Source organism: Panthera uncia, chromosome D2 (genome assembly GCF_023721935.1).
Source record: "Panthera uncia isolate 11264 chromosome D2, Puncia_PCG_1.0, whole genome shotgun sequence".
Classification (NCBI taxonomy): Eukaryota; Metazoa; Chordata; class Mammalia; order Carnivora; family Felidae; genus Panthera; species Panthera uncia.
In genome coordinates, this window is record NC_064818.1 from 51,691,787 (window position 1) to 51,707,962 (window position 16,176).

Here is a 16,176-nt window from a genome sequence, read left to right on the forward strand (position 1 = left end):
GTATTAAGACAAAAAAAGGTTTTCCCTTGAAACATCCAAATAATCCAGGATATTGAAAGATTTTCTTAAATGTTGAAGAAAAGATTCTTCCAGCGGGATTATGAAGCCATCATTCAGAATGTCACCCTTAAAACTGTTTTTTGTTTTTTGGGCTTTTTTAAGAAAGAAAGAAGGAGAGCGGGGTAGGGACAGAGGGCGAGAGAAGAGAGAGAGAGAGAGAGAGAGAGAGAGAGAGAATCCCAAGCAGACTCCATGCTCATCACAGAGCCCAGTGCAGGGCTGGATCCCATGACCCTGGAATCATGATCTGAGCGGAAATCAAGAGTTGGACATTCAACTGACTGAGCCACCTAGGCACCCCAGAATGTCCCCCTTGACCCAACTTTGGTGAATAGTCATCTTATACAACAAAGATAGTACTTTCAGGGCAAAGAACCCTGTATGTTTTTTAAATAAAAAAGTTTCATGTTGTCATCTCACCCTTGAAAATGAAACTGGCCTGCATACACTGCTCATTTCCTGGCCAGCACCTAGTAACACACCCTTTGTTTAAGATCCAAATGAAAGGAACTCAGGTTCTGGTTTATTTCCTATCTCTATCCAGCATGATCAGGGGTTCTATAGAACTTCTGAGGACGACCTTTGCCAACTGCCATGGTAGAGCCTGCTGGGAGCGAGCTTCCAAAGGGAATGGGTGGGCTGTCAGTCTGCAAACACTGCTGGAGCATTAGCGTTGCCAATACAATCCAGGAGCTGAGGAGAAGGAACCTTAAGCAAAGGGAGCCTAGATGGCAAGGATTTTCTCCTCATTGGGTCTACAAGTTCAAGAGTTGGTGCTTTTCTCATTTTTAAGCAGCCTTGGCTCCAGGAAAATTGCATGGTTTCTGAGCTTGGTCTTACCTGGGTCTGTCTCAGGAGATGGGACCTCCCCCTACACTGTCAATAACTTGAGAAGTTGCTTATTCTCAGTCTTTCTGGTCCACTAGGACACAATCTTTTTCTTTTCCTTTGTTTAAAAGATATTTAAAAATAAACATTTAGTCATCCCAACATGACTTTGAGACAAACCAGATCATTCTTTTCCAATAGCTCTGATTTTTAGAGGCAACAATCCGAACGTTCATACAGAGGGTGCCACCCAACTGAACTCATGACTACATATCACCAGGAGTTGTTTTTGTAAAAACACTAAATCATAAAACAATAAATCATAAGAAAAATCATAATAATAACAATAGCCACCATTAAGGTAGCATTCTAGGTACTGGGTGAAGTACTTTATATACTTTATCTCATTGAATCCTTGCCACAACTTTCTGATCTAAGTGCCACTGTTATCCCTACCTTACAGTAAAGAAAACTGAGATTCAGAGAGGCTAAGTGACTTACCCAAGGTTACACGGCAAATAAACAATAGACACAGAATCCAACTTAGGCCATTCTGACCCCAAAGCCCTTGTTCTTATTCATAATGTTACAGTTTCAGGATAAAAAGAGTTTTTTCTCTAAACTCCGGAGTCAATGTTTTTCTCTAAACTCCTCCGAAGGCAGGAGCCATGCCCTAAAGCATTTATCACCCAGCACTTCAGCTTCCAGCAATGGCTCCAGAAAGCCAGCAACCACTTTCTTTACTTAGTAACTACTAAGAAATGGAGTGCTGATCACACACTTAGGAGGTGAAGAAACACGAAGAGAGTAGAGGCCACTCATGTAGCTTTACCACCGGGGACATTCCAACCAGCGGTAGAAGGTACAAAAGTGAAGCAAAGCCTTGCTTGGGACCTTCCACTAGAGTCTGTGTGTGCTGGACGGGCCCACTGCGAGGCTGGTCAGGCAGGGGCTGTCTCACCCCTCTCCTCTCCCTTGAAGGGCATTTCACAAACAACTTTACTGTCCCAGTTTGGGGCAGCTCCACCTGCCTCACGGGGCCCTGTCTAGGTAGGCAGGGTGCTACCGACAGAATAATGACAAAGAAGGCTTTCTTGGAGACTCCCTGTGTGTCTTTAATAGATGGCCTCCGGCATAAGTTGGGACTTCAAAAGGGTCAGCTTACCTTCTATGACTGATGTACTGGTCCCACTGGGGTCATTTGGATGTGGAGCCGAAGGTGGAACATAGCCAATCACCAGGTCAATGGTGGCCTAGGTAGAAATAATTCATTGCAGACAGAATCAGTGCAGGGTAACAGACTCAAAGCAAACCAAATCAGCAGGAGCAAAAGTTCTGGATGGAATAGGCAGGGGGAAGGGAAGGTGAGAAGAGGAGAGAAAGGTCACACACTCTCCATTGTATCCTCCCTCATGTAAGCCAGGCAGGCAGGAAAGCCTGGGAAACGAATTACCTGTTACAGGTTGCCAAGTGTACCACTGCCAAGGGCCAACTCACAAACTGGAGCAAAGTTGTGACAAGCAAGCATGAACTTGAAATTAGCCTCCATCTGAGACTTGAGATGGCGTCCAGTCACAGAGGCTCATTTGAAACGGTTGAGTTATTTGTTTGCACACTGACCTCTTTATTCATTGCTGAAAATTATTGTTCTTTCTCTCTCTCTAAAAAGAACTTGAGCGCCTAACAAAAATTATATAACAATGTGATTCATAAAACAGGATAAAAGAGGGAATCGAGTCTGATTAAAGAGGAAACCAATATGCAAATCATGAAGTTCAAGATAATTGCATCTTGCATAAAATGTGACTCCAAGATGGCTAGGAGCCAAGGCAAGAAGGAGGGCAGAAAATGTGGTGTAACTTTCATTATCGGAAAGGAAGAAACATACTAGTTCCTGATAGGAAATCAAGTTATTCCCATTTTGAAAATGAGATAAAATTCTCACCTTATTTTAGGGCGGAGTTTCCTATACTTACATATTTCATGAACCTACAAAATTTCAAACAAGTTTATGCTAGGGGGAGTCGACATAGGGGTGCTAGCCTAAGCCCACAACTGCTATCTACTATTATGAGAATTTCACAAAAGAAATGAATTTTAACAGCAAAAACGAGAAAGGATAAATCTCAGAATAAAAGGAGCCTTGCAAATAAGGATGGCTGGCACACACACACACACACACACCCAAGTTACCAGTTAAAACGCAGACATAATATTTATGTTCTACTGAAAATTATTCATCGTTTACCTGAAATTCAAATTGCAATGGGCATCCCATACTTTCAACTGCCACTTTTGCTACATGCGGCAAACTCCAGTGTGAGCGCATACACACGTGCAAGTGCGCACACGCACACACACACACACACACACACACACTATATTGTCCTTATTTTTTCTCATCTGTCTGTTCATCAGTGAATACTCCCTCATGGATCAGCACATTGTGTGGCCAACTTAGGAACCACAGATCTGGGAGACGCTGAACAGAACAATGAATGGGGCCCTGAACAACAGTTTCATGGCAAGTAAAGAATCGTGAGAGCAGCACCTCATGGCTACCCATGCTAAGGACTCAGGCCACAACCCGAAGGCCGAATGCAAGGAGCAAGAGGGGCTCAACTGCTAAACTTAAGTAAAGAATCAAACTTTCAAAACTTAGAAGAGGGCATCGATGGCTCAACTTCTGGATCAATGATTTTCCAATAACGTCAGGATTCCCAGAAGTGCTCCCTAACTGCGGGTAGGAACTACCAGAAGATAGGACTTGAAGCCCCTCATCTGCCTCACTCCACTCAATCACCACGGCACTGCCATTTCAGGCTTCTACATGTGCTTTCTTCTGTGCTTAAGAAAACAAAACCCTGGGGCGCCTGGGTGGCTCAGTCAGTTGGGCGTCCGACTTCGGCTCAGGTCATGATCCCGCGGTCCGTGAGTTCGAGCCCCGAGTCAGGCTCTGTGCTGACAGCTCAGAGCCTGGAGCCTGTTTCAGATTCTGTGTCTCCCTCTCTCTCTGCTCCTCCCCCATTCATGCTCTGTCTCTCTCTGTCTCAAAAATGAATAAACGTTAAAAAAAAATTAAAAAAAAAAAAAGAAAACAAAACCCCAAACAGCCAGAAACATCACTGACTTGTACTATCTTTCCTAAGTATCATTTCTCTCAGCCAGGTTTTGGATAAATAGATGACAGCTGACATTCTGAATTTACGTTTTAGGATTAGAAAGATTGACAGCAAGCCCATAAGTTTTGGAGCCTAGACCAACCAAATCGATATTCTGAATGGGCTCTGAGAAGCCTCACCTATATATTCTTGCCAACAGGGATGGCCTATTTTGAAAATTTTTTAAATCTTTATTTATTTTTGAGAGAGACAGTGTGAGCAAGGGAGGGGCAGAGAGAGAGGGAGACACAGAATCAGAAGCAAGCTTCAGGCTCCAAGCTGTCAGCACAAAAGCCCAATGCGGGGCTCGAACTCACAAACCGTGAGATCATGCCTGAGCCAAAGTTGGACGCTTAACCGACTGAGCCACCCAGGTGCCCCTAAATTATTATTTTTTTAATGTTTATTTTTCAGAGAGAGACAGACAGACAGACAGAGCATGAGTGAGGGAGGGACAGAGAGAGAGGGAGACACAGAATCTGAAGCAGGCTCCAGGCTCTGAGCTGTCAGCACAGAGCCCAACGTGGGGCTTGAACTCACAAAAGCAAGTTCATGACCTGAGCCAAAGTTGGAGACTTAACCGACTGAGCCACCCAGGTGCCCCAGGGACGGCCTATTTTAGTATAAAATTTTCTCCCTTTGTCCTAGCTCCCAAGCAAAATAAATTGATTGGAAAATGAAGGTGTTAGAGATTAATGGGATAAGCATGGTAGGTAGCTTTATGAGCACTTGTTAGCAAACGTGAAATCTGAGAGCTATGAGCCTTGAGTCCATTTGTTTCTTTTAAGTGTACTTGAGAAAGAGAATTCTGGACTCACATCAGACAATATCAATATGTACTCATTTAGAGGCTGTAATCAGAAAATAGCTAATATTCACATCTTGATGTTCCAAGGCAATATTAATGAAATACCTTCTACAGAGTGTTTCAAAGAGCATCTGATACACAGAGCTATACTCACCACACAAATGTAAATAAATACTTGAGCAGATATGCACAGAGCTATACCAAGAGAGGGTGCCACCTAACTCTAGAGCATTCTGTCGAAGAAAGTCAAGTTTATCTAATCCACTAGTTCTGTGATTGCAAGTATAAACCTGTAAGTGTGTGTGTGTGTGTGTGTGTGTGGTGATCTAATATAATTTCATGCTTTTCTTTTCTTTTAATGCTTACTTATTCTGACAGAGCGAGTGAGGGAGGGGTGGAGAGGGGGACAGAGAGAATTCCAAGCAGGTTCCGCACTGTCAGTGCAGAGCCTGATGCGGGGCTTGATCCCACGAACCATGAGATCATGGCCTCAGCTGAAATCAAGAGGCAGACGCTTAATGGACTGAGCCACCCAGGCGTGCCTAATGTCACACTCTTCTTAATGAACTTTTGTTTACTTATCTCAGTTCAAAGCCATTCAATAAGACAGAAGGTGCTCACCCCAGTCTCTTGACCCCTTTCATTCAGCAGGGAGATGAGTTTGTATGGCAGAGATCTGTTCTGGTCGCCAATTAGGTCCTTCAGGGAGACCGTGGCCGTGCCAATTAATCTGTGGGTGAAATGAGAAAGCACACAGTAACCTAAGTGAGGGACATGCTTCCATGCACTCAGCGGGCCTCCCGATTCCCTGCCTATTCATGTTATCATTAAAACCACTCACAATGAGATGAATTTGGGGGAATTTTGGCAGTAAACATCACTTTTCCACAACATGTAGTCATTTCGAGAGTCCAACTATGGTGTCTATGAAATCTGAAGTCATGAATGAGATGAGCAGTGAATGGTGACGGACAAAGATGGAATAACCCCCTCAGAATCCGAGAAGAGAGAAAAGTAGGACAAAATTCAGGCATTCCTCTGTAATGAAAATGTAAAAGGACCCATCACACATGGCCCACTGTAAAAATGCCCCCCCAAGGAGACCTTCTGCACTTGTCAATAGGTTGCCAGTTTACTGATGGGGCCAGCTTACTAACCTGCATAGTCTGGAGCAGAATTCAAAAGTTGGATATGCGCACGTCTTCCTCTTCCTGGACACTGAGGGATTCTGTTCAGCCTTTACTGCCTCCCCATCTACCTTGTAGCGCACATAACCTACTGGCACAGAAGTATGCATGTGTCCCTGCTCACCATGGTTAGGCCCCCTGAAAGCCAGGATTGCTCCCTTTTGTGCTCTAACCCCAGTGCTTGGAACATACTACACTTGTTCATAGATATTTACTAAATGAAGGAAAGAATAAATAAGTCGACATACATTAAAAATGAATATGCAAGACATTTTTTTTTATTTTGTTTTTAAGGGGCGCCTGGGTGGCTCAGTCAGTTGGGCGTCTGACTTCAGCTCAGGTCATGATCTCACAGTCCGTGAGTTCGAGCCCCATGTCGGGCTCTGTGCTGACAGCTCAGAGCCTGGAGCCTGCTTCAGATTCTGTGTCTCCCTCTCTCTCTGCTCCTCCCCTGCTCATGCTCTGTCTCTTTCTGTCTCAAAAATAAATAAAAACATTTTAAAAAATTAAAAAAAAATTTTAAATGTTTTTTATTATTTATTTTTGATAAATAAAATAAAAACATTTTAAAAAATTTTTTAAAAATTATGTTTTCTATTATTTATTTTTAAGACAGAGAGAGACAGAGCATGAGCAGGGGAGGAGCAGAGAGAGAGGGAGACACAGAATCCGAAGCAGTTTCCAGGCTCTGAGCTGTCAGCAGAGCCTGATGCGGGGCTCAAACTCACGGACCGTGAGATCATGACCTGAGCTGAAGTCGGACACCCAACCGACTGAGCCACCCAGGCGCCCCTGAATCTGCAAAACATTTTTGTGGTTAGGGCACATGATCAACAAAGTTTATAAAACACGCATTCCCTGAGAGTTGGTGAATATAAAAATGTAACCTGTAGAATACAGTCTGTAAATTGGGAGTTATAGTGACAACGGGGCATGAGATTGGGGAACTGAAGAAGTTCCCTCTGAGAAATTCAATCAAAAAGCAAAGAAAGCCCAGGGGTGTGCTCTCAGTATGGATACTGAGAAAGGAAAAGAAAAACAAGAAGATTTTAAAAATGGTATTTACTTATACATAGCCTACGTTTGCAGTGACTGATACTAATAAATGGCACCTATGACAGCATAAATATCATTCGCATGGAAATAGAAAACTAAGCATCAAGTCCTCAAAGTCATAGAAGAGATTCCTTCCTTCAAAAAACCCAGAGTGTGGGGCACTTGGGTGGCTTGGTCAGTTGAGTGTCTGACTCTTGATTTTGGTTCAGGTCATGGTCTCATAGTCATGAGACCAAGCCCCACATCGAGCTCTGCAAACAACCCAGGTGAAGAAACCATAGTTGGGCATAAAACATAACTGGGCTTTTGGGAAAAAATAATAATCTGGAGAGTTCATCTTGTGCAGAAATATTTATTGTATTTTCACATGTAGTAGTTTCTTTAAAAATTAGGAGTGAAAATTGATGTCAACATGGAAATGCCATTTTTGAACTGACAAATATCCATGTTCTCCTTCTCCACTCAGACCCCAGAAATAGAACTAGATTGTAGATCTGGAGTCTGTCACCCAACTACATACATCCACTGACTCAACCGTATGAATAAATGACTTCACTTTCTGTGAATAGACATATTGCACAAGACCAGGAAACTGCCATGGCACCTGGTTTCACCTGATTTACCCCATGGCATGAAGCACTGCGTATGGTTTCTTGGAAGAATATGCTTTCTTGGACAGAACACCGCAAAAGATGCTCAACAACCATGATGGGTTCTCATCTCTTCCAATACCACAAGTAGAGTTAGTTACTGGAAATGGAAAAGAAAAATTCTGCCTCCAGAGGGTCAAGAGTAAACTTTTCAGCACTTTTAGGTCAATACAGAAATTAGGGCTCTCAGTCAACACTGGGAATTGACAGAGCCTTTATAAAGTAATTTCTAGATAAGTATGTTCACTCACGAAGTTTGCTATAATTTTTTTTTTTTTTTGTACATGAGTATAAGTTTTCTCCTTACTTGGGTTTTAATTCCCCTGACATATTGAGGAAAAGAGTCTACACATGATTCCATCTCCACCAGAAGAAACAAGGAAACCTCCCACACAAGGTGAGGGCCCTGGCAAAATCTCTTCCATATCTCCCTCAGCCCCACATAATATGAGCCTGACGAGAATTTTGTTCCAAGTTTTAAAAATAGCACAGTAAGCTGTGAGGTTGGCTAATTGAGTTTTTAAGGACAAAATGTGAAAACTCCAATTTTAAAAGTCATCTGACTAGTATTAAATGTCTAAATGAGGTACTCGCCTTGAAAGACATGGAAATACACTGGATTTTTTTTTTCTTACAGTTCCATGATTCATAACCTAACTGTATGATTAAAATAATAACATTGTGGGGTGCCTGGGTGGCTCAGTCGGTTAAGCGTCCGACTTCGGCTCAGGTCACGATCTCACAGTTCATGGGTTCGAGCCCCTCATCAGGCTCTGTGCTGACAGCTCAGAGCCTGGAGCCTGCTTCAGATTCTGTGTCTCCTTCTCTCTCTGCCCTTTCCGTGCTCCCACTCTGTCTCTCTCTCTCTCAAACATAAATAAACTTGAAAAAATTTTAAAAAAATAATAACATTGCACACTTGGACATGGACAGATTTGCTGTTGCTGAAACCAAGATGACCTGAAACTCTATCAGCAATAAATAATTCTTAGAAGAAAACAACGTGTAGCATGTCAGAACAATGTGGAAAGAGGGCTGGCCTGGGGTTGGACTAGAATTTATCGACCTTGGCACTACTGACATTTTGAACTGGACAGTTCTTTGTTTTGGGGGTCTGCCCTGTGCTTTGTCAGGTGTTCAGCAGCATCCTTGGCCGCAACCCGCTGACAACTCTACACCTTGCCAATTGTGCCCAGGTGGGCAACATCGCCCTAGGTTGAGAAGCATGGAATTAGATGATTTCTGTTCTTGCCCTAACTCGGTGTCCCAACTTCCCCCAAGCCTTGGCTAAGTCACTCAACTCTCTGAGCCCACTTTATTCATTATCTGGGTAGACTGAAGTAAATCATTTCTCAGACCCTTCTCAGCTATTAAAGTCCTGCTAGGCTTGTACGTGCGATGTTGTCTACACATATCTATATAGGACACTATCTCATGTTAAATATTTATTCTCTCTTTGTTCATTGATTTAGGAAGAATATATCCTAAAGTATGTCCACGTTGGACAATCCGGAATAGTAGGCGAGGTCTCCTCCTTCCACCAATATGACCTACCATTTCACGGATCAAGCTTAAATTCACACAGAGTGTCAGGAGAAAGGTTAGGCCAATCACAGAAATGTGGAATAAGTGTACGACAGTAGGGAGTGGTGACTTGTGCTAACCAGAGGGAACAGGCTCACCTAGAACACAAATCCATCACTGGCCCTTCGTGGTCCTGAATGGTTTTACATCCTCCGTTGTGACTCAACCAATATCTGTGGCTTTCCTTCCCCCCCAACCCCCAGAGGCTTTGAGAGGGTGGTAACAGATAACAGACCAGGAATGGACTAAAATAAAAGCAGCCAATTATAAACTCAAACTTCAATTCCTTCTTTCAGAAACCTTAGTCCAATTTCTTAAATCTGCTTTTTCATCATACAATTCTGATGCTTTTGTGTTTGTGTGTGAGGGAGGTGGTTTAAAAGAAAACTTCGCTTTCTTTTTTTTAAAAATTTTTTTTTCAACGTTTTTTATTTATTTTTGGGACAGAGAGAGACAGAGCATGAACGGGGGAGGGGCAGAGAGAGACGGAGACACAGAATCGGAAACAGGCTCCAGGCTCCGAGCCATCAGTCCAGAGCCTGACGCGGGGCTCGAACTCACGGACCGCGAGATCGTGACCTGGCTGAAGTCGGACGCTTAACCGACTGCGCCACCCAGGCGCCCCATCGCTTTCTTTTTTCTGAAGTAAAGATAGTGTGTTTAGATGAAAGCCTGGAAAGATGTTAGTCCCCCAAAATATTTTTAACAGCTAGGTTGTGTTGAAGAAAAATGCAGTTACAACTTCTAACACCTTTCCCCGTAAGTTGGAGAAAGCGCCCCCTATGGGCAAGTCTGAGCTCCGCAGGTCTCCGAGGGCCCCCGGCAGCCTGTCGTGGGCTGTTTTCTGTGACGTTGCCTGGATACAGAATACCGTGAGAGGCTAGGAAATGATGGCCCAGCCTCCTACACAGAGGACAAGAACAGTGTAGTCAGGCCAGTTTCCTTTAAAGGAGGTGACACTAAGCCAAGAACCCTTTTTCTTTCATATTACTAATGCTATAAATATGCTAACATGTTACAGTGTGACAGTAATGTGGACACTTTGCCCTGGATTTTCATGGAAAAATAAGAGTCTCCTGATGGACTCCACCCAACACTAAAACAGATGGACCATGTCTCAAAAGGAAGCTTTACAGTGAAAAGAATCTCAAGGTCCTTCAGCTCTCCAGCTTTATTTGCAGAATTAATAAACTGCAGATGTATTCTGAGGGGAAGAAAAAGCCAGTCCTGCTCTAATCCCTTACAGTTCTTGAAGGTCTAGTGGTTTTGAGTTGGGTCTCCATGCGACATGGAACTAGTTCTAAGCAGCGGAACTGTAAACTAGTCAACTTAGTCATGGGAGGGCTAGTTAAGAACTTCTTTAACTTGTTAAGACAGAGTCTAGCATGTTTAAAAAAGAGAAATGGGAAATGTTCTCCCTGTTAGCACAGACACAAACCTTAACAGCCACATGCCACTGTGGTGAGTAAGGGCTTTGCTGGCTGAGTTCTTAATCATGGGAGCTCGCATATATCAAGTTGTTCTGTGCAGCAGGGGCACAGCCCACACGGATTACTGGAGGAGGGTTTACTGGAAATTCCTTCATGAAGGAAAGGAAAAATACATTGGACTCTGGAAAGTAAATCACATGTTGTACTGTTTCTGCCCCTACAGACTGCAGCACATCTCACTTCCCCTCCTCAGGGAGGGAATAACAATCCCCAGCTGGGCTGAGCACAAACACTTCTCCAAGCTGCTCCCCAGTCCCTTGTAGAAAGGGCCAGACCTGCCCACCCTTTGAAGCACTGGGCTCTCAGCCAGCTGAGCCTTGTCATTTCTACCAGGTCTGTGTGGCCTTGGTTCCTTGGCTGGGCAGCATCACCCATCCCCACACTTCTCCTTCCCCCAGGACCAGTATCCGGCAAGCTCTTTCCTGGCTCCACCCCCACCCCCACCCCCAGCTAAACCCAAAGGTGGGAGAGCCAGGCCTACACTTTCCTTATGACCAGATTTGGCGGGGAGGGGGCGAGGGGAGGAGCTGGGGCAGCCATGACAGCAAATCCTATCCCAGGAAGCCCTGTGTAAGCAAAAACTCCCTCAAAGGACACAATCTGGGTCTCCCATCCACTTCACCAGTGGGGAACCTTCCTGAGTCTCCCAACTGGCCCACGCTGGCCCTTTGGATTAGCTCATAAACTGTTTCTGAGATTGTATTTCCCCAGACCTCCCTGCAGCAGAATCGCTAGGGCAGTTACAGATTCCCAGGACCCTGAGTCACACTTTTTCTTTAGTTAATTCTTATACCCAGGAAGTCTGAGAAACAATGGCCTAAAGAAGTGATTCTCAGTGGCAGCAGGGCAAAAGTAGAGGGATGGGGGGCGGGGGGGGGGGGGGGGGGAGGTAGGAAAGACAGCTGGCAATGCTAGATTTGGAGACAGGGAGACATGTGCAGTTTTTAAAAGCACATTCAATATGATAACACGGTTCACATTTGAGAAATGAGCATAGAAATCCAATTATTTAATAGAACAAAGTAGTAAGCAAAACTCAACTAAAACCACTCGGCAAGCCTCGTTATCTGTATCTTTCCTGTGACCTCTCCTCCTTACTCGGCACCAAGATTGTCAGAGAGCCTTGGGGCCTTTGTCCGGTTCATCAAATGTGGAAACACTGGCCCAAACTGTGGTTCCCAAATTTGGCTGTGTACCAGCCCCTCTAGGGTAAGGCAGTGCTCTGTACTTCTAGCAAACTCCATTCCTGGGTTTCAGAATCACTCACCTAGTCTAGAGGCTGTGGCAGGTTTGGCAGGATTCAGGGCCAGCAACAACTCCCTTTTTTCCAGTCCCTCCCAACCCCACTGCCCTGAGGCCCATGGCGTCACTTTAACAAGGGAAGGAGCTGAGTAGAAGCCCAGGCCTCTGCACCTAGGTGCAGGTGAGGCACCTAGGCCAGAGTCAGTCACCCTGTGGCTACAAGGAGCAGGCAAACTAGCCTAATGCCTGACATGCAGGCAATGCTCAATAATTATTTCTAGAATAAGTGACTATAACCTGTAACCTGACCAATTCTCCTGTTCATTCAGTCCTCAAGGGTCTGAATCTGTGGTTGTCTGCTTGTACAGTTTAGAGCAACTCCCAGGCTCTGGCTCTGTCCCTGGTCCATTGGAATCAAGGTAGTAGTTTTCTGTTACTCATTCATTCATTCTTTCATTCATTCATCAAGAACTTGGACCTAACAAGGAAAGGGAGACAGAATAACAGTGATTAAGAATTTGGAGCTAGGCAAGGCTGACTAATTTCGGACTCATCCTTGTACTAGAGGCCAGGTACAGGTTGTTTTACTTCTCTGAGCCTCAGTTTCCTCATCTGTAAAATGGGGATTATGACAGCTACTACCTAACAGTATTGTAAGGATCAAAAGGATGATGTGATAAGTGCTTAACAGTTACTTTTTATTATTTCAGACACTACTCTAGAAAAAGGAATCAAAAGAAAGCATGTGACCCCAGGCCAGTACTGGCAGGGAAAGCTGGTCTGAACTCATGCACAGTCTAAATCACAGGAAGGTGGGATATCTATGCAAGGATATGGGTAGGTACCCACTTCCATTTCTGTGCAATCAATTGTGCAAAGTTCTTAAAACCAGTCCTTTCTCTTACGTACATGAAACAACTCCCTCCCCAACGTCAATGCTGTATATACCAAAAGTCTGCTTGGAAAATCATTTTTTATTTTCAGGGTTAGACCAGAAGCAAACTTCAGCTATAGCTGAATTCTCATAAAATCCAATTAGTGGAAACTGAATAAAGGTTTTAAAGGTCTCATAAAATATTTCATTATAAAATTTTTTTGAATGTTCATTTATTTTTGAGAGAGACAGAGACAGAGCTTGAGCGGGAGAGGGGCAGAGAGAGAGAGGGAGACACAGAATCCGCAGCAGGCTCCAGGCTCTGAGCTGTCAGCACAGAACCTGATGTGGGGCTCGAACCCACGAGCTGTGAGATCATGACCTGAGCTGAAGTTGGACGCTCAACCGACTGAGCCACCCAGGCACCCCCATACTTTTAATACTTTTATGTCTCCTAGTGACAAGTCTTCCTGCTGACATTGCCACATGTAATCATGGCCATGGGATTTATTGAAGTGGCCCAGCTGTGGTTGGTCAGGAGGGATGGACAGCCCACGGGTTGAGGCAGGCTTTCTTTCCTTTTTTTTTTTTTTAAGTTTATTTATTTTGAGAGAGAGAGAGAGAGAGAGAGAGAATGCAAGGGAGCAAGCAGGGGAGGGGCAGAGAGAGAGAGGGAGAGAGAGAGAGAGAGAGAATCCCAAGCAGGCTCCATGCTGTCAGCACAGAGCCCTTGTGTTCCATCACACAGTGAGATCATGACCTGAGGCAAAATCAAGAGTGAGTCAGATGCTTAACCTTAACCGACTGAGCCACCCAGGTGCCCCAAGGCTTTCTGATTGGAGTAGCTTCTCAGGCTGTGTAGACATCTAAACCAGAGGCCAGTGTTACTGTGGAACAGGATTCTCAGTTCAGTTCTTTTTAGTTCCATATTTTCAGTGGCGTGGCAAAAGTATGAAAAGATCACAATTGGTTTGGGCTGGCTGGGTCTGGGTATTGGAAAAGCTGAACCCCAGCGTTTTGGGGAGGCCAGTGAAGTAGGTGCCACAGTCCTGCTGATGTCTGTCAACATCTCATGAGTGAGTAAAGGTGGGCCAAAGCTTTGGAGAAAGACGCCCAGAGAGACTGAAAGAGAAAGGCATTTCATAATGACAAGAGCTATAATTATCTTCTAATTGCACTTGGAGGACCATCTCTTAGGAGAGGAAGCTTTACAACTTGTAAGTCATTTGCAAGGTTATTGGGCTACCTTCAGCGATGTATCAATTAATGTATTCATCTGACAAATAATTGCTAATGCTTATGTGTGTCCGACACTGCTCCGGGCACTGGGAGTACTCCATGCCTTTCATGGGGCTTACATCTGAGTGGACGGAATGTGCAGTGTATCAGATGGTGTTTAGTGTGATGAAGAAGACTGAAGGGGAAGAGAGGAGAAAATGACAAGATGAGAGAGAGAGGCAGAGTGTGTGTGTATGTGTACGTGTGTATAAATATTTGTGTGCTGGTTTAGGTAGGGTTTTTGTTTAAAGGTTTGTTTTCGGGTCTGTTTTATAATGAAATATCTTAGGGGCAGCTGGGTGGCTCAGTCAGTTGGGCGTCCGACTTCGGCTCAGGTCATGATCTCACCGTCCGTGGGTTCGAGCCCCGCATCGGGCTCTGTGCTGACAGCTTGGAGCCTGGAGCCTGCTTTGGATTCTGTGTCTCCCTCTCTCTCTGCCCCTAACCCACTCGCATTCTGTCTCTGTCTCTCTCAAAAATAAATAAACATTAAAAAAATTTTTTTTAAGTATTAAAAGTATCAGGACAAGGTCTTTTGTATATGAGGGAATGAAAATTTCTCATAAGCCTTACCATACTGCTTCACCATATTAATTTCATTCCAAACTACAGTATCTGTTTTTATTAATAAAAAACAAAAAACAAAAAACAAAACAAAAAAAACACCCCACAAACCTTTGTTCAGGGAGTTTGTATATTTCACAATCCAAACTTGTCTTTTTTTTTTTTCTAAATTCTGTAGCCCCTACTACCACTCTGTGTGTGTGTGTGTGTGTGTGTGTAGCTCCAGACTCCCACATGCACCTCCCCAACTCTGGGAGACAACTGGGACTTGCCTCATTTCTCTCTCCCTGAACTGCAGCCTGGAATGCTCTCCAGGCATTAAGTTGGGCACTCAAAGGGCTCATTTCATTTATGTCCTCTTTCTTGGGGTCATTATCCAGTCCAGTATCTGAAACCATGGTTACATATGTTTTATCTATTTTTTTGGTGTATCAGGTGAGTATGTAGATCTGGTCCCTGTTATGTTATCTTAGCACGAGCAGAACTTCCAAACTATGGTCACTTTAAGGATAAGACTTCTGAGGCCCAGAGGGGTTAAGTCACTTGGCCGAGGTCATCAGTAGTCACCAGTAGAGCGGAGTCTCAAAGCAGCCTCTGTCTGGCTCCCAAATCTCAGCTTTTATGCACTATGAGTTGCTACCTTCCTGTGAATTCAGGAGTAAGCTCCACATCTCTCTACAAAAAGGCATGAGCTTTGGGACTGGCGTTTGTTTCCCTTGTGACTTGATCCCTTTGTGTTCTGACTCCTTTGCAGCTTAAACCCAAGTTGGAACCAGAGAGCTGTACAGAGAGCTGGGTTGGACAGATTCCACATCAATGGCTCGTTACTAGTGGGCTAACTGTCCAATGCAAGGCACTTTAGATACTATTCGTGTATTAGTATTGTGAACTTACTTGCTCATTCATCCAACAAACAGTTACTGAGAGCCTATTATGTGCTAGGCACTATGCTAAGCGCTGGTGTTACAGTGGTGAACCAGACAGGTGTGGAGCTTACTGTTTAGTAGGGGAAGGCCGCGTGAATAACAAAACAGATATGGACGTGTCAGATGGTGGTGAGCGCTGAGCTAGGCAAAGCAGGAATGCGGGCCAGCACATATTTTTGAGTACTTATCTAAAACCCAACATAAATGTCCACACACCCAGCTGGGCTCCCTCCACCATTCCCACACCCACACAAGCTTGCTAGTAAGCAGGGCTCTGAGGAAATGAAGCAGGGCAGTGAGATGGAAAGCAACGGTAGGCGCTGCTCTAGATTGGAGGGTCTGAGATGCTGAGGCCGAATGACAAGATTTCACATCTACTGCAGTTAGAAGGAAAGAGTATTCCATGCAGAGTGAACAGCAAATTCAAAAGCCTGAAATGGTAACTCTTTTTCCTCCTTGGCATGCGTG

General features: G+C 44.3%; 1 protein-coding gene across 2 annotated transcripts in view; it reads right to left on the bottom strand.

The window, feature by feature from the left end:
- MYOF (myoferlin) overlaps positions 1-16,176 on the bottom strand; it is a 162,799-nt gene that overhangs the window by 105,124 nt on the left and 41,499 nt on the right. For both annotated transcript variants that reach the window (XM_049646410.1, XM_049646409.1), the window contains exons 6-7: positions 5,479-5,587; positions 2,054-2,141 (exon numbers count right to left, since the gene is read on the bottom strand). In XM_049646410.1, coding sequence (XP_049502367.1) covers positions 2,054-2,141; positions 5,479-5,587 — 197 coding nt within the window. The remainder of the gene's footprint in view (positions 1-2,053; positions 2,142-5,478; positions 5,588-16,176) is intronic.